Genomic DNA, 26247 nt, shown 5'->3' on the forward strand with positions numbered 1-26247 from the left:
GACATAGTCGTGTGCTGGAGCGAATGTGGCGTAAAACCAAATCTCACCAAGCATTCACCCGATATAAATCTGCTTTCTTAACATACAATTCCTCCCTCCATGCTACCAGACAAGCCTACTTTGTCACTCTCATCAATACCTTGTCATCCAGTCCTCGTCGTCTCTTCTCTACTTCTAACTCTCAACTTTCTCCACCTCCACCCAGTACCTCACTCACTGCTCACGAGATTGCAAATCACTTCAAAAACAAGATTCATGGAATTCGTAGGGGCATCTCCACTGCACAGACATCCATCCCACTTAGCATACCTTATACTAAACCTCCCTCAACACTTTCCTCTTTTGACCTTGCTACTACCAAAGAGGTCAACTAAGGTTTCTCAGAAGCCCGTCTCACTACCTGCCCCCTGGATCCTGTCCCCTCACAACTACTACAGTCACCTTCTTCTTCCATCCTATGCTCCCTCACTCACATCTTCAATCTTTCCCTCTCTACTGGTGCCTTCCCCTCCCCTCTAAAGCATGCGCACATCACTCCCATACTTAAAAAGCCCTCCCTGGACCCCACCAACCTGAACAACTTAAGACCCATCTCCCTGCTGCCATTTACCTCTAAACTATTAGAACTCTTAGTCTACAATCGCCTGAGCTCACATCTCACTGACAACAACCTTCTCGACCCTTTACAGTCTGGCATTCCCTCACTACACTCCACTGAAACTACCCTACTAAAACTCACTAATGATCTACTAACTGCTAAAACCAATGGCCACTACTCCGTACTCATCCCAACCAATGGCCACTACTCCGTACTCATCCCAACCAATGGCCACTACTCCATACTCATCCCAACCAATGGCCACTACTCCGTACTCACCCCAACCAATGGCCACTACTCCATACTCATCCCAACCAATGGCCACTACTCCATACTCATCCCAACCAATGGCCACTACTCCGTACTCATCCCAACCAATGGCCACTACTCCATACTCATCCCAACCAATGGCCACTACTGCATACTCATCCAAAACAATGGCCACTACTCCGTACTCATCCCAACCAATGGCCACTACTCCGTACTCATCCCAACCAATGGCCACTGCTCCTTACTCTTACTACATGACCTCTCTGCAGCTTTTGATACGGTTGACCATCCCCTCCTCCTCAAAAAACTCCACTCTCTTGGCCTCCAAGACTCTGCCATCTCCTGGTTCTCCTCCTACCTATCACAGAGCTCATTCAGCGTTACCTTTAACTCTGCCTCCTCCTCTTCACTCCCTCTTTCTGTAAGGGTCCCTCCAGGTTCTTTCCTTGGACCCCTACTCTTCTCCATCTACACCTCCTCCCTTGGTTACTTGATAAACTCTCATGGCTTTAAGTACCATCTCTATCCTGATGACACACAAATCTATCTTTCTACCCCTCACCTCACCCCTTCAGTCTCCTCCACACCTCACCCCTTCAGTCTCCTTTCGCATTACTACCCTACTGACATATCGGCATGGATGTCACTCCACTTCCTCAAACTCAATCTTTCCAAAACTGAGCTCTTAGTATTGCCCCCAGCCCAACCATCAGTCCCTCCCCTCATGCCAGGGTGCTAGGTTTAATCCTAGACTCCCATCTGTCATTTCAGCCCCAAATCCAATCACTGTCCAAATCTTGTAGACTTCACCTCCGCAACAGCTCCAAGATATGGCCGTTCTTAACCTCGGAAACCACTAAGCAACTTATTCACTCCCTTGTTATATCTCGCCTTGACTATTGTAACTCCCTCCTCATTGGCCGACCTCATTGCAGGCTATCCCTTCTTCAGTCTATCATGAATGCTGCTGATATCATCCACCTTACAAACCATTCTGTATCAGCCATCCCTATCTGCCAATCCCTCCACTGGCCTACACTCAGTGTCCTACACCCCTCTCTGCCAATCCCTTCACTGGCCTCCACTCAGTGTCCTCCACCCCTCTCTGTCAATCCCTCCACTGGCCTCCACTCAGTGTCCTTCACCCCTCTCTGCCAATCCCTTCACTGGCTTCCCATTGCCCAATGGAGAAAATTCAAAACACTAACAATAACATATAAAGCCATTTATAATTCTGCCCCAAATTACATCACCGATCTTGTCTCCAAATATCACCCAAACCGTACTCTCCGCTCCTCGCACGACCTCCTGCTCTCTAGCTCCCTTGTCTCCTCCTCCCATGCTCGTCTCCAGAGCTTCCTCCATCCTCTGGAACTCTCTACCCCAATTTATCAGACTATTGCCTACACTGCTCACTTTTAGGTGATGTCTAAAAACCTCTCTTCAGGGAAGCCTATCCTGCCCTCAGCTAATAATGGAATCTTCTACTCTTTCAACCAGTCCATCCCCCACAGTTACTACCTTTTGTACCACTAGCCCCTCCCTCCTAGATTGTAAGCTCCTATCCCTCTTGTATTAAACTGTATGGTTACTGTATTGTCTCCCGTTATATTGTAAAGCGCTGAGCAAACTGTTGGCGCCATATAAATCCTATATAATAACAATAATAATAATATCAATGAGAGATGAAATGTGGAAAGAAGGCATTGATAATGGGAGAGGAGATGGAACAGGTAATGGGAGGAGTGGACAAGGTGGGCTTAGCTGGAGAACTCAAGCCTGGCTGATCATGTATCAATAGTCAGAAGAACCTGGAATGGACTCTCCCACTGAGGCTTCAGAGACTTGGTAAGATGGCAATAGACCCCATCCTAGTCTCTGGTACTGAGGCAGTGTTGGGCATGTATTACCTCAGGATCCAGAAATGAAGAAAATGCTTGGAAACACAACTCAGTTGGTGAATCATGAAAATGCATTGCATGTTCATTCAAAGTTCCATAAAAAAGATAAAGATGAGAATCATGAGGGAAGCTGTTCAGTTTTTGATGCTTATCTTAAAACAAATTGTCAAAAGATAAAATATTCAAATCCCTTCTAGTTGTGTATTGATGGAGATAAGCACTAAACTCAGTTCATCCAATCATTACATTCCAGTTTGCTCAGATTTTAGTTTGTTTCTCTTAAAGTAGCATTTTATCTTTTCTCTTCTTCTCTAGCTTGTGGGATGACATTGGGGATGTGAAACTAACTTGTGACACCTGAAACTTCTTTAATATCCCTTTTATTCCAGAATTTAATCTATGCTGAGATTTGTGAATCCTCCGGTGATAGATTAGACCAGCATTAACTGAAAAAGTTTTGTCACATTGAGAGCATTAAAATGACTTCTCTCCAGTGTGAATCCTCTGGTGTGCGATAAGATATGACTTCCGTGTAAAAGCTTTATCACATTCAGAACACTGATATGACTTCTCTCCAGTGTGAATCCTCTGGTGTCTGATAAGATGTGATTTCTGTATAAAAGCTTTATAACATTCAGAACACTGATATGACTTCTCTCCAGTGTGAATCCTCTGGTGTCTGATATGATTTGACATATGAGTAAAAGCTTTATCACATTCAGAACACTGATATGACTTCTCTCCAGTGTGACTCCTCTGGTGTGTGATAAGACATGACTTCCGTGTAAAAGCTTTATCACATTCAGAACACTGATATGACTTCTCTCCAGTGTGAATCCTCTGGTGTGTGATAAGACATGACTTCTGTGTAAAAGCTTTATCACATTCAGAACACTGATATGGCTTCTCTCCAATGTGACTCCTCTGGTGTGTGAGAAGACATGACTTCTGAGTAAAAGCTTTATCACATTCAGAACACTGATATGACTTCTCTCCAGTATGACTCCTCTGGTGTGTGATAAGATGTGACTTCACTGTAAAAGCTTTATCACATTCAGAACACTGATATGGCCTTTGTCCAGTGTGAAGCCTCTGGTGTGTGATAAGACTTGACTTCTGTGTAAAAGCTTTATCACATTCAGAACACTGATATGACTTCTGTCCAGTGTGAATCCTCTGGTGTCTATTAAGATGTGACTTCACTGGAAAAGCTTTATCACATTCATAACACTGATATGACTTCTCTCCAGTGTGAATCCTCTTGTGTTTAATAAGATCTGACTTCCGTGTAAAAGCTTTATCACATTCATAACACTGATATGGCTTCTCTCCAGTGTGAACTCTTTGGTGTATTATAAGGTATGTCTTGCGTGTAAAAGTTTTGCCACATTCAGAACAATGATATCGCTTATCTCCCTTGCAAGCCTTCTGGTGTGTGATATATTTTCTCTCCATAGTAAAATCTACAAACAAGTAGTATGAAATGACTCCTCTTATGTATACTGGGGTTGGACTTTATTGTAAAGCCATTGTCACTTCCAGAACACTGAAATTACTTTTCTCCTACTGGATCAATGTGGAAGAGGATCCAAACCATGACTTTTAGAACACAGATATGACTTGTATCCCGTGTGAATCCTCCAGTGAACTGCAGTAAAGACTTTCAGTCAATTAAGACATCCATGTGTTTTATTTTCCATGTGACTCAGCTGTATTCATGAAGACAAAAAAGTCCCAAAAACCTGGTTCATCAATCTACCTGTAGAGAAAGAAAAAAGATAGAATTCTATATAAAAGGGCTACATAAAGTTGCTTTCTATTTTTAATGTTCATTACTAAATATATCTTATGAATAGAAAGAATATGTACAGCATTATCTACAGTATTTTTTAATCAAATAGATTTTATTAATAAAGTTTATAAGTGCGCACAGTATTCCCAACATTCAGCCCAGACAATGGAGTCATACATTCTCATGTATAGGCGGTTGTGGCACTGTTACAAATCATACAGAACAATAACTTGCTTTGTCTATGGTGTCACTTTTACCTTTTATAAATAAATGAACAGAGAAAAGAAGAAACAACCTAGAACAATTCAGCTGTACATGGCAAGTAACTCCCCCCAGTACATACATAGATAGCTGACACCGATCAATGAGACCCGTGTCTACAGGATCATACCCCAAGTATGGGTCTCCAATGTAGTTACCATTCAGTAGGATACAACTGGCCGTTCTCCTCCTATGGGGCTAAAAGAGATAAGATTTTAAAAGCCTATGAAGAACTAACCAGGAGTGAGCAAGGAGTATCCAGCCAGTTCTGCCAGACATACATCTCCTGGGGGAATTACAATGTTGGTAAGTTTGTTTTTCACATGTTAATGTGGAGTTCACCTGCTCAAGTCACTGTTGTCTGCTGGGAGTTTGAGATGATAGCCAAGATCGTAATATTTTTTATGGTCAATAAACAGCAGCCTCACTATTGCTATATGATTTGTAATAGGAGGAGGTGTAAATAATTCCTCCTCTATTGACACCAAGAGGCACACCTGAGGAATATTGAATACCAACATTATAATACTGGTCATATCGTTCCACTTTTTGAATATCTCCAAAACACGTATCAAATCCCTGACATCACCGCTACAAGTGGGGTCAAAGGGGAAATCCCTCCTGTCCTAGCTGAACAATTGGGCTGGGGTCCTGAAAGCTCTATGCAAAAGAAATGACTGAGTTTCTGTGAAGAGGACAGAGATGAGAGGTATGGAGGTCACAATCATCTCCCACCACTTTCTCTTATTTTCTCTGTTTCCCATTTTTTTCTATAAGTCTTCGGTAAGAGTCAAAAGACTGGAATAAATAGATGAGAGATCATGCCTTTCCCACTGGTGCCATCTGAAGCCCATTAACAAGTGTGAGAGTGATGTGAAATCTGTATCTGATGGAAGTAGCAATCGATGGATGGGATCTAATGTGTCTACTAAGTCCCACCTGGTAAGATGCTGAAGTTGGGCAGCTATAATATAAAGTCTAACATTTGGTATTGGTAGGCCTCCTTGGTCTTCACCATACTGTAGAGTAGTGAGTTTGATTCTAGCTGACGGCTTCTTCTAAATGAGTTCCCCAAACTGGGAGTCTATACTGGAGAACCACTTACGAGGTGTCCACATGGGAGAATTGTGGAGTATATAGAGGAATTGTGGGGTCCATATCTTCTCTTGTTCATAGATGTTATTGGAAAGAGATAATAGTTTTACAAGGAGCTCATAATGTGATTGCAGGACTCAACAACAGTGTCAGGGAAGATCGCTGCAGCGCACGAATCTGCGCATGCGCAGGATCCTGACAAGGCATACAGGAAGGCGGGCACTAGGACCCAGGCGCACCTGTCACCAATGACGGCGGTGGGCAGGCACTAGGACCCAGGCGTGCCTATCGGTGACGGGCGGGCTATTTAAACGGGCCACTGCAGGATCCAAATTGCCGTATGGTCTTATTCCTTTGCCTGTGATTCCTGACTCTGAGTTGTTTCCTGTTGCCGAACCTAGCCTGCTCCTGACTACCATTGACCTTCTCCTGCCCTGACCCCTGTCTTGTCTCTGGATATTCTTCTGTCTGCTCCTGGTCATTCTGACCTCCTGTTGCTGAACCTGGCCTGTGACCCAACTATGCTTCTGCCTGCTGCTCTGGTCTGCTCTGCCTTTTGGGACACCAAACCCGGCCCGCCTGACTCCGCTACCTGCCACATGGATCCATCTGCATCCTGCTCTGATCTGCTCTGCCTTTTCACATCGGGCTCACTACTAAATTACGTGACACTAGAAGTCTCCTCTACCGCAGCTGGGCATACCTTGGGGCCACAACCTGGTCTCAGTCTGCTCCAAGTCCATCCCCACCATCAGGGGCTCTGGTGAACAAGCAGACTGGGGCTTAGACCCCGCGCCCTAGGGAACCCCAAACTGTGGATCTATAGAGCTACCGTTAGAGTCGTGACAGTACCATACGGCCATGTCTGAGCCTGGAAGAGGACCTTCTCCCCTGGATGAGATATGTCATCATTTGACCACACTTACCAAGGCTGTTAAGATCTTACAGGATGGATATGCACATTTGGAAGAACGTATCCAAACCTTGGCTACACCCGCTTCTGTACCAACGGATCCGGCTACTTCTCCTTCGGCCAGTGATTCCTCAGAAACCCGTACTAGTATGGTGGTCCAGTTACCTTCACCTTAACCTTGTGTGCCTACTCCAGAATGATTTAATGGGGATCAAAGTAAATTCAGGGCATTCAGAAACGCATGTCAGCTGTATTTTGACCTGCAAGCACAAACTTTCTCCACAGAGACTGTTAAGGTGGGGTTCATCATCTCCTTGCTGCAGGGAGAACCTCAGGGTTGGGCCCACTGCCTGCTCAAGAGTCACCATCCACACCTAAACACCATGACTACATTCTTCAATGCCATGGCCCAGCTATACGACGATCCACAGCGGACAACTACAGCTGAAGCAGCATTACATGCGCTTCAACAGGGTCGCCAAGCAGCAGAGGACTATGTCTCAGACTTTAGACGATGGAGTGGTGACAGAAACTGGAACGATGCAGCCCTACGACATCAGTTCCACCTGGGCCTGGCCGAACCCCTCAAGGACGAGGTAGCTCAGGTAGGCATACCTGGTTCCTTGGAAGATCTGATTGCGTTAGCCATCCAGATTGACCGTCGGCTACGTGAACGCAGGTTGGAAAGATCCAACCAAGCTCTGAGGCCTACCTGGGTGCTACCCAAGTTTCCAGCCCAGCACAATCCCCCTGCTAGAACCCGGGATTCTGAGGATACGGATGCCCTGGGACCTATGCAACTCGGGCTAATACATCCTTCACTAACTACCGAGGAATGCCAAAGATGTCGGGTCCACAACCTCTGTTTATACTGTGGAGAACCAGGCCATTATGTGCATTCCTGCTCAGCTAAATTGCGTAAGTGCATCTTTGTTTCTTCAGCTGCTCCTCCATCATGTTCAAATAGTTCAACTCACCTGGCTGTTCCCATTTCCTTCCAGCATCCCGGAAGAACTGTGTAGGTGACGGCAATTATTGACTCGGGGGCCTGCAGCTGCTTCATAGATTTAAACTTTGCCGCCCAACAACATATCCCATTACTGCCAAAAGAACACGGGTTAAACATTTTTCTTGCTGATGGAAGCCGTATTAAATCCGGACTGGTAGACAAAGAGACCCCACCAATCCATACTACAGTAACCAACCATCATCAGGAATTTTTACTTCTAGATGCTATCAACGCCCCACTGTTTCCTCTCATTCTGGGGCTTCCTTGGCTACAGGAACCTCAAATTAACTGGAAGTCGGGCTCGATCCAATTTCCCTCTTCTTACTGCCAGGAACATTGTTTGCCCAAGGTATCCTCAGGTCCACCTACCCTACTGTGCATGGACTCTGATAAAGAAATCTCTCAAACAATTCCTCCAGCTTACCATGACTATCTTGACGTATGCAGTAAACGGGGAGCAGATATACTTCCTCCTTATCGATCCTATGACTGTCCGATCGATTTGCTTCCCGGATCTGAAATCTCCATTGGGCGGATCTTCCCCTTATCTGAATGGGAACTAGGAGTTCTAGAGGAATATATCGAGGAGAATCTTCAGAAAGGGTTCATTTGGCCCTCCACTTCACCAGCTGGAGCTGGAATATTCTTCGTAGAAAAAAAAGAACAAGTCCTTGCTGCCCTGCGTGGATTATCGGAAACTAAATAAGATTACCGTTAAGAACCGGTATCCCCTTCCCTTGGTTCCTGAACTATTCCAGAGACTCAAGACTGCCACTATCTTCACCAAGTTGGATTTGAGAGGGACATAAAACCTGGTCCACATACGGGAAGGGGACGAATGGAAAACGGCCTTCCGCACCCGTTTCGGCCACTTTGAATACCTGGTCATGCCATTTGGGTTATGCAACGCGCCTGCTACTTTCCAACATTTCATTAATGACATTTTCAGAGATTACCTGGATGTTTTTGTTGTCATCTACCTGGATGATATATGTAAATCCTCCTGCGCTTCTATGTCTCCTAGGATGAGTAAAAGGAACAGCCGCTCACATCCAAATCTCACCTTAAGATAGAACTAATAAATCTAATATATAAATGATGTAGCGCTGTAATAACTCATGAGTATGGTTATAAACATATCACTCTACTGACATCCAAAAGATAGCAATTGTGACATATATAAGTGATGTGTGCAATATAGAATACACTTATATATGGTTGTACTTCTCTACGGTTGGTGAATCACAGGATTCCCAAACATCATACTTATGAGCATCCTACCATTGCCTGACTAAAGAGAAATAGAGGAAGGAGGAGGAGAGAGTATAGAAGGTGGTGGAGTCATTTCTGGCCTGGAGAAATCGTGTAGGATCCAGGGTGATCCAAGAGGCTTATTTGGCCCCTGTGGGTCGCAGGGGGAAAGTGAGCGGGCACGCCTGCCATATAGGAGTACTTCTCACTACCTGCACTGGCACAGCAGCACATGGTGTGATCATTGCATTGTGTGGATTTGTGAGACACAACTTGACACCGAATATAGTGGACTTTTTATCACCATTGTTTATATAAGTCACTTATCTGATGATGCATAACCCTGTATAGGGAAGCACTGTGTGACAATGATGATATGATCACTTGTTTATGATCACTTGGATATTTATAAGTGTATTCTATATTGCACACATCACTTATATATGTCACAATTGCCATCTTTTGGATGTCAGTAGAGTGATATGTTTATAACCATACTCATGAGTTATTACAGCGCTACATCATTTATATATTACATCTACCTGGATGACATTCTGATTTTCTCCGCATCTCTGGAGGTACACCGAGACCATGTGAGATGCATTCTGGGACGGCTTCGCCAGCATGGACTATATGCTAAGGCAGAGAAATGCAACTTTGAGCAACAGAGCATTCCATTCCTGGGCCTGATCATCTCTACTGCCGGAATTGCAATGGATCCCCAAAAGATCACAGCAATTTTGGAATGGCCGGTACCCTCAGACAAAAAAGGAGTTCATCGGATTTGCAAATTTCTACTGGAAATTCATTATAAATGTTTATTAGTTTATCAATCAAAATACAAATCATATTCACATTTCTATTAAAATGACATTTAGACAATATCCTCCTATTTGCATAAATTATTTAAATCCCTCTCCTCAACCCTCCCTCTTCCCCCCTCCCCCCTCCTCAGCCTCCCACCCCCATCCCCCCCACCTCTCCCACTCTGCGTTTTTCTCTCTTCTCCTTCACACCATACATTTCTGTTATTTCTAAATCCATTTCAAGGGGTGTTATATCCTCATATATTTCACTTTTTCTCTATACTCTTCCCATTTTTTCCACTTTGTATTGTACATCTCCATCTTATCTATATGCATGTAATACAATCTTTCTAACCCGCATATCTGGTTCACTCTGCCCATCCAATCCTCCTCTGTTGGCACCTCTCTTTTTTTCCAGAACCTGCGTATCAGACTCTTCGCTGCACTCAAGTAATGCCATATCCCCAAGGCCTTATATAATTTCACTGGAAGCTCTGTGATATGGAGGAGACATAACTCTGGGTCTAATCCAATATTAATTTTAGTGATTTTCCTTACTAAATAAACTATTTTCCACCAAAACACCTGTATTCTTGAACACTCCCACCACGTATGATACCACGTACCTATCTCTCCACAACCTCTCCAACACATCCGTGAAATCTCCCCATTCAATTCATGCTCTACATTAGGTGTAATGTGCCATCTCACCAAACACTTGTCATTTTTTTCCACCTCTCGCATACTAATATTTTCGTGAATTAATCTGAACATTTTCCTTTGCGCCTCCTCATCTATTTCCCTTCCCATATCTCTTTCCCATTTCTCTATATATATTAATTTTATATCAGTGTCTAATTCGGTTAATATTTTATATATTTTTGCAATTCCGTGTCTCCCATCTCCCCGTGCGTCCAACAATCTCTCCAATGGATTCCACTCTTTTCTAGTTCTCATAGGCTTTGGGAGATTTTCAAAGAAATGTTTCAGTTGGTAATATCGGAATCTATCCATCTTATTGAAAACTTCTCCCTTTTTTTTCTCCAGCTCTCCATATGATCCCAATTCCTCCCCAACCATTATATCTCTCAGTTGTGCCTCTTGTTTTATAATCCATTTTCCTGCAATGTTTTCCTGCCCAGGGGTAAAATATTTTGTGTTCCTTAGTGGCATTAACTGTGAATTAAAAGCCCATCCCCTCTGTCTGTGTAACATTTCCCACACTCTCAAAACATTAAAAGTATACGTGCTTGTGCTTTCCTCTAATCCCCTATATTGTGCTGGCACCCATATAATCTTACTTAAATTTGATCCACTCAGTGTATTTTCAATTGTGACCCAGCTTTTCTCTGGATTATGAGTCCAGTCAAAAATTCTCGCCATTATCACTGCTTTATAATATCTCTTAAAGTCTGGTACACCCAGTCCGCTTCTTTCTTTACTTCTAGTCAAGACTTCATGGCGTATTCTAGGCTTTTTATTCCTCCATATAAATCTTATTATCATTTTTTTAAGTTCTTTAAAATATGTCTCTGGGAGTTTAATTGGAATCATTTGAAATTTATACAATACTTTGGGCACAATTACCATTTTTATCAAATTTATGCGACCTATCCAGGACGGGTTTTTACCTCCCACTCTCTTCAGCTCCTCCTTAAGTTCGTTTAATAGTGAAATATAATTAGATTTATATAGATTCTTGGTTAAGGCTGACAGTTTTATCCCTAGATACTTTAGTTCTTTATCTCTCCAAACAAATGGGAATTCTCCTTGTATTTTTTCTTTTTCACTATTTTTAAGGTTTATATTTAAGATTTCGGCTTTTGTCGGGTTAATTTTTAAATTTGATAATTCCCCGTATTCCTTCAGTATCTTCATCAAATTTGGAAGTGACATTCTGGGATTTCCAACATAGAACATCAAATCACCCGCATAAGCCGCCACCTTATGTTCTCTATCTCCTATCCATATTCCCTTTATATCTATGTTCTTCCTTATCGTAGACAGCAGTGGCTCCAATGATAGAACATATAACAGTGGGGATAATGGGCATCCCTGTCTTGTACCATTTGACATCTTGAAAATCTCCGATCTTCCTCCATTAACCATGATAGCGGCAGTAGGCCCTCTATATAACCTTCCGATCCACTTCCTCATTCTATCTCCTATCCCCATCACCTCCAAGGTGTCCATCATAAAGCCCCAACTCACTCTATCAAATGCTTTCTCGGCATCAATTGACATCAGTATCATTGGGGTTTTCCCTTTTTTACCTTCCTGTATGAGCAGCAGTGATCTCAAACCGTTGTCTCTGCCCTCTCTCCCTGGGACAAACCCCACCTGATCTTCGTGTATCCATTCCGGCATCAGTTCCTTCAGTCTATTTGCCAAAACCTTTGCATACAATTTAGTATCTACATTCAGCAGCGCTATTGGTCTATAACTCGCACACTGCGAGGGGTCTTTATCCTCTTTATGGATTAAGACTATATTAGCCTGTAAGGATTCTCCCCTCATTTCCATCTCATTTCCCAGAGCATTCATATACAGTGGGGATCGAAAGTTTGGGCACCCCAGCTAAAAATTTGTATTAATGTGCACAAAGAAGCCAAGGAAAGATGGAAAAATCTCCAAAATGCATCAAATTACAGATTAGACGTTCTTATAATATGTCAACAAAAGTTAGATTTTATTTCCATCATTTACACTTTCAAAATAACAGAAAACAAAAAAATGGCGTCTGCAAAAGTTTGGGCACCCTGCAGAGTTAATATCTTGTACTGCCCCCTTTGGCAAGTATCACAGCTTGTAAACGCTTTTTGTAGCCAGCCAAGAGTCTTTCAATTCTTGTTTGAGGTATCTTTGCCCATTCTTCCTTACAAAAGTCTTCCAGTTCTTTGAGATTTCTGGTCTGTCTGTCACGCACTGCTCTTTTAAGATCTATCCATAGATTTTCAATTATGTTGAGGTCAGGAGATTGTGAAGGCCATGGTAAAACCTTCAGTTTACGCCTCTTGATGTAATCCCGAGGTGTGTTTAGGATCATTATCCATTTGTAGAAGCCATCCTCTCTTTAACTTCAGCTTTTTCACAGATGGCATCAAGTTACCATCCAAAATTTGCTGAAATTTTATTGAATCCATTTTTCCTTCTACTCGTGAGATGTTCCCTGTGCCACTGGCTGCAACACAACCCCAAAGCATGATTGATCCAACCCCATGCTTAACAGTTGGACAGAGGTTCTTTTCATTAAATTCTGTGCCCCTTCTTCTCCAAACGTACCTTTGCTCATTCTGGCCAAAAAGTTCAATTTTAACCTCATTGGTCCACAGAACTTGTTTCCAAAATACATCAGGCTTGTCTATATGTTCATTTGCAAAGTTCAAACAATGATTTTTGTGGTGAGGACGTAGAAGAGGTTTTCTTCTGATGACTCTTCCATGAAGACCATATTTGTACAAGTATCTCTTTATAGTGGAATAGTGACCACAACTCCAGTGTCTGCCAGATCTTTCTGGAGGGATTGTGCAGTCAAACATGGGTTTTTAATTGTTTTTCTCACAATCCTGCGAGCTGTTCTGTCTGATATTTTTCTTGGTCTTCCAGATCTTGCTTTAACTTCCACTGTTCCTGATGACTGCCATTTCTTAATTACATTCCGAACAGAGGATATTGACATCTGAAAACGCTTTGCTATCTTCTTATAGCCTTCTCCAGCTTTGTGAGCGTCAACTATTTTCAGTTTTAGTTTTCTAGACAACTGCTTAGAAGAACCCATGGTGCTGATTGTTGGGGCAAGGTCAGATGAGTCTGGGCATTTAAAACCTTTAAGATTGACATCACCTGGTTTTCCCAGACGATGATTGAGAACAATCCATGACACTGGCAGCTCTCAGCTTGGCAAAGGGGGCAGTGCATGCTATAAATTCTGCAGGGTGCCCAAACTTTTGCAGACGCCATTTTTTTGTTTTCTGTTATTTTGAAAGTGTAAATGATGGAAATAAAATCTAACTTTTGTTGACATATTATAAGAATGTCTAATCTGTAATTTGATGCCTTTTGGAGATTTTTCCATCTTTCCTTGGCTTCTTTGTGCACATTAATACAAATTTTTAGCTGGGGTGCCCAAACTTTCGATCCCCACTGTATATCTTCAACTTGGGTATTAATAACTCACCATATTTTTTGTAATATTTTACCGTATATCCATCTGGGCCCGGGCTTTTCCCCACCGCAGTACCTTTTAACGCTGTTTTTATTTCCTCTAATGTGATTTCTGCTTCTAGGGAATTCAATTGTATTTCGCTGAGTTTTGGTAGACCTGCCTCTTTTAAGTATGTTCTTCTTTTTTCTCTATTTACTGTTTCAGTTTTATTTATTATATCCTGCGGTATGATATTATATAACTCATTATAGTAATCCTTAAATGCTCTAGCGATGTCTTTAGTTGAGTGCACTAATTCACCCTTAGGGTTTCTTATTTTCTCTATATAATTCCTATTTTTCTTTTTCCTTAGAGTTCTCATTAAATATTTTCCCGGCTTATCTCCCCATCTATACCTTTCACTTGTTACTTTGTTAAAGACTCTTTTCTTTTCCTCCTCCATTACATTCTCTAGTTCTTCTTTCTTCTTTATTATTTTCTGCATTATCTCTTTAAACATTTCCCTTTTATGAGCCTTTTCGAGATCATATATTTCATTTAGTAGTCTATTAATCTCCTTTCTTTTTTCTTTTTTGCCCCTATTGCAATGAGTAGTCCTCTAATGTAGGCTTTGTGGGCCTCCCACACTGTTGCAATCAACACATCCTCTGTTTCATTTTCCTCAAAAAAACATTTAATTTCCCTCTCGATCTTTCGATCGGTCTCTTCATCCATAAGGAGTGCCTCATTCATCCGCCAGTCATAACCTCCTCTCTCTTCTCTACCCCATCTTGACTTCATTGCAACAGGGGCATGATCCGACAAAGTACTTCCTCCGATTTTTACTTCTACTACAGACTCTATAAATCGATGTTCTACCAATATATAATCCAGTCTAGAATAGATCTCATGTACATGTGAAAAAAAGGTATAGTCTCTATCTTTCATATTCCTGATTCTCCATATATCGACTAATTGACACTCATGCATCAGTTTCTTTAATAATCTCAAGGACCTGCTCTCTTCCCTTCTCACATGGGAGTTAGTATCCATCCGCAGGTCCATACAGATATTAAAGTCTCCAGCTATTATCATACAACCCCTTTTAAAATCCATCAATTTTTTCAATACACCTCTCAAGAATATCTCCGGTTTCTTATTTGGACAGTATATACTAGCTATTGTACACTCAATTCTCTGTAATTTACCCCTCAAAAACCTTCCCTCCGGATCCGCAATTCTCTTCTCCACCTCAAACCTTATATTCTTTGCGAAACCTATAGCAACCCCTTTTGCTCTTTTAATTGGCGAGTCCGCATAATACCATGTCGGGAAATATCTAGTCTTCAGCCTAACCTTTGACTCCACCTCTAAGTGTGTTTCCTGTAGAAATACCACCGAAGATGTTCTATGTTGTAGTTCTTTAAATAACCTAAATCTCTTCCCGGGACAACACAACCCCTTTACATTAGAAGTTATAAATTGGATTTCTTCCATCTTACCCTACTCCTTTTAATTCCTTCATCCTCCTGCCCTTCCTCTTTCCTATTTCTCTTATCTCGCAGAGTATCCACCCCCCTATTCCCCCCCTCCCATGCCCCCCATCTCCCCCCTCCTTCTCCCCCCCCATTAGGCCTACTATTTGCCTTCTAATCATTTGTGGACATAATGCCACGTTTGATTTTTAACCCTGGTCTCTGACCATGTGCGGCTCACCTTCCCTCCATTCCCCCAATGCCCCCCTATCTGTCATTTCTCTATTTCTCCTTCTAACTAGCTGCCATTCCTCTTTTCTCATAGCACTTCTCCCTTCTTCCTCCTCCCAACCTGGGATCTCTATTTTCTGAATATTAAGTTTATCAAAAAAGTCTCTTAGTTCTTCAGGAAATCTCAGGTATGCAGTGACTCCATTCTTCCATCCCATTAAACACGTCGGGCTACTCCGTCTATATTGTATATTCTGTTTTTTCATCTGTTCTAGAAGTGGTTTCAGTGATCTCTTTCTCCACAATGTTTCAGCTGTCAGGTCTGCAAAAATTTGTATATTTTTTCCTCCATATATAATACTGGCTCTTCCTTTTGTCTTCTTCCATACCTCTTCTCTATCTCCATATTTATACAATTGTACAACTACATCTCTCGGTTTCTCTTCCACCCGATCCCGTTGGAACCTTCTTATCCTATATACATTGTCCAATTCATATTTCTCGGTACTGGGTTTATCCGTAATGGAGTTTAAGATTTTACATATTGTCCCTTTTAAATCTTCTCCTTGTGTGAGCTCCGGGACTCCTTTTATCCTAAGATTATTTTTCCTATGCTTGTTACCTTGTATCTCCAAGTTATATTGCGGCTTTTATTGTTCTTTCCTCATCTCCATTATCTGATTTTTTAACTCTGGAATAGCTTGAGCATGTTTTTTAATTTTTTCCTCCATTTCTTCTACTCTGGATAATAAATGTCCCAAATCATTACGGATAATCCCCATCTCTTGTTTAATAGATTTTTCCAGATTTTTAAACATTTCTGCCATCTCCTTTTTATTTGGGATTTGTAATTCTCCTTCATTTTCTCTGGACTTTATTCCCTCTGATGTTTGTTGATTATTATTGTTCATTTCCTCAGAAGACCTGGTGCTATTATCTAGGCTGTTTTCCATTATACTCCTTTCAGAAGCCTTCTGAGATCTTTCTAGGGTCACATTTCCCTGGGACGTATATTTCCTAATCGTTCCAGATTGGGGGTGCTTGGGACCACTCCCTTTACTATTTTTGCTCTTCATATTTGTTATAAATTCAGTCCCTTTTCTCTAAGCTCTAGGACCTGTGCTAAAAATTATCCTTGGGAGAATTAAAATTTTCTTCTGTCCCCTTGGGAATCCCCCTATTCCTCCGTGTGTTCCTTCTTTGCTTCAACCTCTATATTCCACATACAGGTTCAGTATACAGTCCAGACATTATCACTCACCCTCCTTCCAGCTGCTTTTTCAGTGAGGCGATTCTCCAGGTTCCTTCTCTGTTGTCTGTCTTTATTTCCCTTCTAGGGGGATTCCTCCAGGTCACATTCCTCTTCCTTCACCTGATCTCTTTGACAGATAGCAGGCAGAGTGCTTCTCTGTTAAGTCGGTGTCAGGGTCCTGCTTGTATCTGTCTCCACTCACAGCTGTCAGTGAGAAGCAGATGCCTCCTTTCTGCTTGGGAATGCCGGCCGGCTTCTCTTCCTCCCAGAGATCCCTTGCGGGGGTCACATGGCCGTCCTGCGTCCTCCGGGCTCCCAGCTGCTCTCTATCTCAGACTGGAGGCTCCAGCCGTCCCACCTCAAACGACCCACGACACTCCGTCCTCCTCACTTCACCGGTGGGATCCCACTTACAGGTAGGGCATCCTAGGCATCTCCAGCAGCATTCACGGGGAGCATTGAGGGGAAGGTGACTGCCTTACAGAGGGAGATCCTACATCGGTCTCTCTCTTGCCGCCATGCTCAGGCTCCACAGCAGCCCCCATCTTAAGCCATGCAGACTCCTCTCTTCCTTACACCTTGGAAGTAGATGCGTCCGAAAACACAGTAGGGGCAGTTCTTTCATGAAGGAAAGGCCTGAAGGAACTAATGCATCCAGTAGCCTTCTTCTCTAGGAAACTTACCTCAGCTGAAAGGAACTACAGTTGCAAGAAAAAGTATGTGAACCCCTTGGGATTACGTGGAGTTTTGCATGAATTGGGCATAAAATGTGCTCTGAACGTCATCTAAGTCACAACAATAGAAGAACACAGTCTGCTGAACATAATACTACACAAACATTAGATGTTGCCATGGTTTAATTGCACATAACATGTAAACATTCACAGTGCAGGGAGGAAAAAGTATGTGAACCTTTGGACTTAATAACTGGTTGACCCTCCTTTGGCAGCAATAACCTCAACCAAACGTTTCCTGTAGTTGCAGATCAGACCTGCACAACGATCTGGAGTAATTTTGGACCACTCCTCTTCACAAAACTGTTTCAGTGTAGCAATATTCTTGGGATGTCTGGTGTGAATCGCTCCCCTAAGGTCATGCCACAGCATTTCAATCGGGTTGAGGTCAGGACTCTGACTGGGCCACTCCAGAAGGCGTATTCTGTGCTGTTGCAGCCATTGTTTTGTTGAATGACTTGTATGCTTTAGGTCATTGTCCTGTTGCATCGCCCATCCTCTGCAGAGCTTCAGTTGGTGGACAGATGGTCGTACGGTTTCCTGCAATATGTCGTGATAAACCCTGGAATTAATTTTCCCATCAATGACAACAATCCGTCCAGGCCCTGAGGCAGCAAAGCAGCCCCAAACCATGATGCTCCCTCCGCCATGTTTTACAGTGGGGATGAGGTTTTGATGTTGGTGTGCTGTGCCTTTTTTTCTCCACACATAGTGTTGTGTGTTCTTCCCAAACAACTCAATCTTGGTTTCATCTGTCCACAGTATATTCTGCCAGTAGTGCTGTGGAACATCCAGGTGCTCTTTTGCAAACTTCAAACGTGCTGCAATTTTCTTTTTGGACAGCAATGGCTTCCTCCGTGGTGTCCTCCCATGTACTCCATTCTTGTTTCATGTTTTCCTTATTGTAGATGTGTCAACAAAAATGTTAGCATGTGCCAGAGATTTCTGTAGGTCTTTAGCTGACACTCTGGGATTCTTCTTTACCTCATGCAGCATTCTGCGCTGGGCTCTTGCAGTAATTTTTACAGGACGACCACGCCTAGGGAGAGTAGCAACAGTGCTAAACTTTCTCCATTTGTAGACAGTCTGTCTTACCGTGAACACATGAACATCAAGGCTTTTGGAGATACTTTTCTAACCCTTTCCAGCTTCATGCAAGTCAACAATTCTTGATCGTAGGTCTTCTAAAAGCTCTTTTCTGCGAGGCATGGTTCACATCAGACAGTGCTTCTTGAAACCAGTAAACCCAAAACAGGTGTGTGTTTTTTAAGGGCAGGACAGCTGTCAGCAACACATCCAATATCATCACACTGATTGCAGTCAAGGTTGGCTCACTCCTGGCTCCAATTAGCTATGAGAGAAGTCATTAAGCTAGGGCCTCACATACTTTTTCCTCCCTGCACTGTGAATGTTTACATGTTATGTGCAATTAAACCATGGCAACATCTAATGTTTGTGTAATATTATGTTCAGCAGACTGTGTTCTTCTATTGTTGTGACTTAGATGACGTTCAGAGCACATTTTATGCCCAATTCATGCAAAACTCCACGTAATCATCAGGGGTTCACATACTTTTTCTTGCAACTGTACAACATTGGGGACCGAGAACTCTTGGCAATAAAGACAGCACTGGAAGAATGGAGATACCTGCTGGAAGGGGCCATACATCCAATTCTGATATATAGCGATCACAAGAATTTAGAATATTTAGGACTGCTAAACGTCACAAACCACGCCAGGCTAGATGAGCACTGTTTTTCTCCAGATTCATTTTTCACATCACCTACAGGCCAGGATCCAAAAACACTAAACCAGATGCGCTTTCACGTATGTTCGAGGATCCAAAAGAATCAGCAAAACTGGACACCATTCTACCAGCAGGGAATTTCTTGCTATTAAAGTCTGAACTTCTGTCTCAATTGCAGCAGGCCTCAGTAGGAGCCTCTAGTCCACCTGGAATCACTGCACAGAACAGGGAAGGGCTTTTATGGAAAGGGGAGCAAATTTTGGTACCCGAAGAGGCAAGAATTCTTGTTCTGGGTTACTGCCATGATCACCCGTTAAGCAGGTCACTTCGGGGTTTCCAAGACATTGGAATTGGCCCAACGCTCGTTCTGGTGGCCGAATATGGCTAAGGATTGCAAAACATATGTAAGGACTTGTGCCATCTGCAATCGGAACAAGACCACTCGAAACAAGGCCTGGGGTTTACTTAAACCTCTACCAGTGCCTGATAGGCCTTGGAAAATGATATCCATGGACTTTATAGTGGAACTTCCGCCTTCCCAAGGACATACTGCTATTTTTGTGGTTGTGGACCGGTTATCAAAAATGGCCCAATTTTTGCCACTAAGGAATACACCCTCTGCTTCTGAGACTGCTCGGATTTTCATTAAAGAAATCGTAAGACTCCATGGAGTTCCTGTGAACATTGTCTCGGACCGAAGGGTACAATTTACTTCGAGATTTTGGAAAGCGCTATGCGAAACCCTGGAAATCAAGTTATCCTTTTCCTCTGCCTACCACCCACAAATAAACAAACGGGCAAACCGAACGAACCAATCAGACCCTGGAACAATACATCAGTTGTTACACATCCTTCCTCCAAGACTACTGGGTGGCAATCTTACCTCTGGCAGAGTTCACATATAACAATGTTAGCCATTCTGCCACTAAACAATCACCATTTTTTGCTAACTATGGGTTCCACCCTACCTTTTTACCTGACCTGGTCCCACAAACTTCCGTTCCTGCTGCTCAGAATATACTAAATTTCTTTGTCTCTAACAATAAATTGTTACAAGAGGCGGTCGCAAAAGCCCAGGAAGACAACAAGAGGGTCTTCGACAGAAAGAGAAGGGAAGAACTGATTCTGCATCTGGGAGACCAGGTCTGGCTGGCTACAACTAATCTGAAGATGGCGTGCCCTTCGAGGAAGTTGGCACCAAGGTTTGTGGGCCCATTCTTGATAAGACACAGAATTAAAGTCACATATGAATTGGCACTTCCGGAGTCCATTAGAGTACACCCAGTTTTCCACGTGTCACTGTTGAAACCTGCCGTACCCGATCCATTTCCTAGTCATAGGTCAAGGCGCGCCGAGTCCATAGACGTGGACAGGGAAGAGGAATTTGAGGTCAAGGCTGTTGTGGACTGTAGGAAAAGGAGGGGTCAGACACAGTACTTTATTAAGTGGAAGGGGTATGGTCCGGAGGAAAACTCATGGGAACCAGCTCAGAATGTTCATGCCACAGACCTAGTTCAGGAATTTTTTCGCAGTCACCCGCAAAAGAGGAGCCAATTGGGCATCCAGAGGATGCCCATAAGGGGGGGGCAATGTCAGGGAAGATCGCACGAATATGTGCATGCGCAGCATCCCGATAAGACATACAGGCAGGCGGGCACTAAGACCCAGGCGCACCTGTCACCAATGACAGCACCGGGCAGGCACTAGGACCAAGGCACGCCTTTCAACGCTGGGCGGGCTATTTAAACGGGCCACTGCAGGATCCAAATTGCCGTATGGTCTTATTCCTTTGCCTGTGATTCCTGACTCTGAGTTGTTTCCTGTTGCCGAACCTAGCCTGCTCCTGACTACCATTGACCTTCTCCTGCCCTGACCCCTGGCTTGTCTCTGGATATTCTTCTGGCTGCTCCTGATCATTCTGACCTCCTGTTGCTGAACCTGGCCTGTGACCCGACTATCCTTCTGCCTACTTCTCTGGTCTTCTCTGCCTTCTTGGATACAAAACCCGGCCCGCCTGACTCCGCTACCTGCCGCACGGATCCATCCGCATCCTGCTCTGGCCTGCTCTGCCTCCTCACGTCAGGCTCACTACTAAAGTATGTGACACTAGCGGTCTCCTGGACATACCTGGGGGCCGCGACCTGGTCTCAGCCTGCTCCAAGTCCATCCCCACCATCAGGGGCTCTGGTGAACAAGCAGACTGGAGCTTAGATCCCGCACCCTAGGGAACCCCAAACTGTGGACCTATAGAGCTACTTCTAGAGTCTTGACAAACAGTAAGTCAGAAGGGGTACAACCCTTAGAGGTAACATACAGGTTGTAATTTGTACACTACAAAAAAATATCTTCATACATTAAGATTCATTCATACATTTTTCAAAAAATTTGAAAAAAAAAAGTTTGTTTCTATTTTAAAATTTAGCAAACAGGTAATTGTTCTACTTCACTGATGTGCGTTGATGAGGCTGCACTGATAGGCGGCACTGATAGGTGACACTGATGAGCTGGCACTGATAGGCAGCACTGATGATGGGTACTGATAGTCGGCACTCATAGGCAGCACTGCTGGGCACTGACTGGCGGCACTGCTGGGCAAAGGTGGGTGACACTGCTGGGCACTTGTGGGCGGCACTGGTAGGTGGCTCTGCTGGGCACCGATCCTCAAGGCACTGATCATCAATGATCGATGCCGATCCCTCCTCTGACAACTGCCAGCAGTACTTTCCTCATGCTCTGACAGGGTGAGGAAAGTGCAGTCAAGACCCGGCAATTGCATTTCCTGATGACCAGCGTGTCATAGGACACGGCAATCACGGAGATCACGGGGGGCACGCAGGAGAGCGCGTTCTGGGAGGACATCATAGGACGGCCTCCCAGGACTGGCCAGCCACAGTGCAGACGTCATTTGGCTACCTGCGGTCATCAACTAGTTAAAGCAGCACTTCCCCTTTTGGGTGGAGCTCTACTTTAACTTCAGCAAGAGGACAGTGCTATAGTATCAAGGGGGGAGTGAATGTAGGGAGTGAAACATGTTATATACTCTATAGCAGGGGTGGGCAAACTTTTTGACTTGAGGGCCGCAATGGGTTCATATATTGGACCCGGGGGCCGGACCAAGAGTAGATGAATGATGTGTATGTGTCATCCATAGTAAGTATAGTAATATTCCCCCATAGTAAGCATAGTAATTAATCCCCCATATAGTAATTCATCCCCCATAGTAATTCATCCCCCATATAGCAATTCGTCCCCCATATAGCAATTCGTCCCCCATATAGCAATTCGTCCCCCATATAGCAATTCATCCCCCACATAGTAATTCATCCCCCACATAGTAATTCATCCCCCACATAGTAATTCATCCCCCACATAGTAATTCATCCCCCACATAGTAATTCATCCCCCACATAGTAATTCATCCCCCATATAGTAATTCATCCCCCATAGTAATTCATCCCCCACATAGTAATTCATCCCCCACATAGTAATTCATCCCCCACATAGTAATTCATCCCCCCCATAGTAATTCATCCCCCACATAGTAATTCATCCCCCATATAGTAAGTCCCCCATATAGTAAGTCCCCCATATAGTAATTCATTCCCCATATAGTAAGTCCCCCATATAGTAATGCATTCCCCATATAGTAAGTCCCCCATAGAGTAATTCATTCCCCATATAGTAAGTCCCCCATAGAGTAATTCATTCCCCATATAGTAAGTCCCCCATATAGTAATTCATTCCCCATATAGTAAGTCCCCCATAGAGTAATTCATTCCCCATATAGTAAGTCCCCCATATAGTAATTCATTCCCCATATAGTAAGTCCCCCATATAGTAATTCATTCCCCATAAAGTAAGTCCCCCATATAGTAATTCATCCCCCATATAGTAAGTCCCCCATATAGTAATTCATTCCCCATATAGTAAGTCCTCCATATAGTAATTCATTCCCCATATAGTAAGTCCCCCATATAGTAATTCATTCCCAATATAGCAAGTCCCCCCTATAGTAATTCATTCCCCATATAGTAAGTCCCCCATATAGTAATTCATTCCCCATATAGTAAGTCCCCCCTATAGTAATTCATTCCCCATATAGTAAGTCCCCCATATAGTAATTCATCCCCCATATAGTAAGTCCCCCATATAGTAATTCATTCCCCATATAGTAAGTCCCCCATATAGTAAGTCCCCCCTGTGTCAATTCACTTACCTTTGCTCCTCTGCGCGTTCCTCTCGTATTCCCGCGCCGTTCTGGTCTTCAGTGAGGACTGTGAGAGAAGAGTTCGTCACGCTGCCCCGCCTACATCCTGGCTGCCCCGCCTACATCCTGACAGCTGCAGAGTCCTGACGCCCGAGAGGAGGGAGGGGGCGGCCATCCGAGAGGGGGGGCGGCCATCCGAGAGGAGGGGAGGGGAGAGGAGGAGAGGAGGTCGCCCGCCCGAGAGGAGGGAGGGGAGCGGGCGCCCGGCACACAGGAGAGCCGCATCTATTGTAAAGAGCCGCGGCTTGCCGACCACTGGCCTTGCGGGAGCCTAGCTCCGCGGGCCGGATTAAAAGGTCCGCCGGGCCGTATACGGCCCGCGGGCCGTAGTTTGCCCATTGCTGCTCTATAGTATCATTTCTGGTACTCTCACAGTGGGAGTATAGATACCATACACATCCCTCCTCAGCTTCTCACCCCTCCCCCATACACATCCCTCCCCAGCTCCTCGCCCCTCCCCCATACACAGCCCTCCTCAGCTTCTCACCCCTCCCCCATACACATCCCTCCTCAGCTTCTCACCCCTCCCCCATACACATCCCTCCTCAGCTTCTCACCACTCCCCCCATAAACATCCCTCCCCAGCTTCTCGCCCCTCCCCCATACACATCCCTCCCCAGCTTCTCACCCCTCCCCCATACACATCCCTCCCCAGCTTCTCACCCCTCCCCCATACACATCCCTCCTCAGCTTCTCACCCCTCCCCCATACACATCCCTCCTCAGCTTCTCACCCCTCCCCCATACACATCCCTCCCCAGCTTCTCACCCCTCCCCCATACACATCCCTCCTCAGCTTCTCACCCCTCCCCCATACACATCCCTCCTCAGCTTCTCACCCCTCCCCCATACACATCCCTCCCCAGCTTCTCACCCCTCCCCCATACACATCCCTCCTCAGCTTCTCACCCCTCCCCCATACACATCCCTCCTCAGCTTCTCGCCCCTCCCCCATACACATCCCTCCTCAGCTTTTCGCCCCTCCCCCATACACATCCCTCCTCAGCTTCTCACCCCTCCCCCATACACATCCCTCCTCAGCTTCTCACCCCTCCCCCATACACATCCTTCCCCAGATTCTCGCCCCTCCTCCATGCGCATCCCTCCTCAGCTTCTCACCTCTCCCCCATACACACCCCTCCCCTGCTTCTCACCCCTCCCCCATACACACCCCTCCTCAGCTTCTCACCCCTCCCCCATACACATCCTTCCTCAGCTTCTCACCCCTTCCCCATACACATCCCTCCCAGCTTCTCACCCCTCCCCCATACACATCCTTCCTCAGCTTCTCACCCCTTCCCCATACACATCCCTCCCAACTTCTCGCCCCTCCCCCATACACATCCCTCCCAGCTTCTCGCCCCTCCCCCATACACATCCCTCCCAGCTTCTCGCCCCTCCCCCATACACATCCCTCCCAGCTTCTCACCCCTCCCCCATACACATCCTTCCTCAGCTTCTCACCCCTTCCCCATACACATCCCTCCTCAGCTTCTCACCCCTCCCCCATACACATCCCTCCCCAGATTATTATTATTATTATTATACAGTATTTATAAAGCGCCAATAGTTCGCTCAGCGCTGTACATTACAGAGGGGACAGAACATGTGACAGAACAATACCAATACAATGCAAAACATGAGGGGATTGAGGGCCCTGCTCTTTCGAGCTTACAATCTAGGAGGGGGGGGGGGGGAGTGGTGGCACAGGAGGAGATAGCTGTGGGGGATGGAGTAGTAGGAAGAGTGGAGGAGGTCAACAGGTTAGCAGGGGATGGGGTAGGCTTCCCTGAAGAGATGGGTTTTCAGGGTGCGCCTAAAGGAGAGGAGAGTAGGTGATAATCTGATGGGTTGCGGCAGGGAGTTCCAGAGGATGGGTGACACCCTGGAGAAGTCCTGGAGGTGGGCATGGGAGGAGGAGACCAGGGAACTAGAGAGAAGGAGGTCTTGTGAGGAGCGGAGTGTGCGTGATGGGCGGTACTTGGATATTAGGTCAGTGATGTAGTTCGGGGCAGTATGGTAGACAGCTTTGTACGTCAGTGTTAGGATTTTGAATTTGATCCGTTGTGCAATCGGAAGCCAGTGGAAGGATTGGCAGAGGGGGGTGGCGGACACTGAGCGGAGGCCAGTGGAGAGATTGGCAGAGGGGGGTGGAGGCCAGTGGAAGGATTGGCAGAGGGGGGTGGCGGAGATGGAGCGGTTGGTAAGGTGGATGAGTCTGGCAGCCGTATTCAGGATCGACTGAAGCGGGGATAGCCAGCGGCAAGGCAGGCCAGTGAGGAGGGAGTTGCAGTAGTCGAGTCGTGATATGATGAGGGAGTGGATGAGCTGTTTAGTGGTTTCTGGGGTTAGGAACGTGCGTATTTTGGCGATGTTGCGGAGGTCGAGTCTGCACGAGTTTGTTAAAGATTGGACTTGGGGCTGGAAGGATAGGTTGGAGTCCAGAATGACACCAAGTACTCTGGCCTGCAGGGCGGGTTTGATGGTGGCGTTGTTGGATG

General features: G+C 44.8%; 1 protein-coding gene across 1 annotated transcript in view; it reads right to left on the reverse strand.

Annotated features, from left to right (window-relative positions):
- Window positions 1–2914: 2914 nt before the first annotated feature.
- Window positions 2915–26247, reverse strand: part of LOC149449074 (uncharacterized) — a 30497-nt gene continuing 7164 nt past the window's right edge. Inside the window, exon 2 of the mRNA XM_089693846.1 lies at window positions 2915–4528. Within this exon, the coding sequence (XP_089549972.1) occupies window positions 3244–4224 (981 nt within the window). The 5' untranslated portion in view covers window positions 4225–4528 and the 3' untranslated portion in view covers window positions 2915–3243. The remainder of the gene's footprint in view (window positions 4529–26247) is intronic.

The sequence above is a fragment of the Staurois parvus genome, unplaced genomic scaffold, assembly GCF_062004578.1.
Source record: "Staurois parvus isolate SC_StPar_1 unplaced genomic scaffold, SC_StPar_1.0 ptg000637l, whole genome shotgun sequence".
In the NCBI taxonomy this organism is placed as follows: domain Eukaryota; kingdom Metazoa; phylum Chordata; class Amphibia; order Anura; family Ranidae; genus Staurois; species Staurois parvus.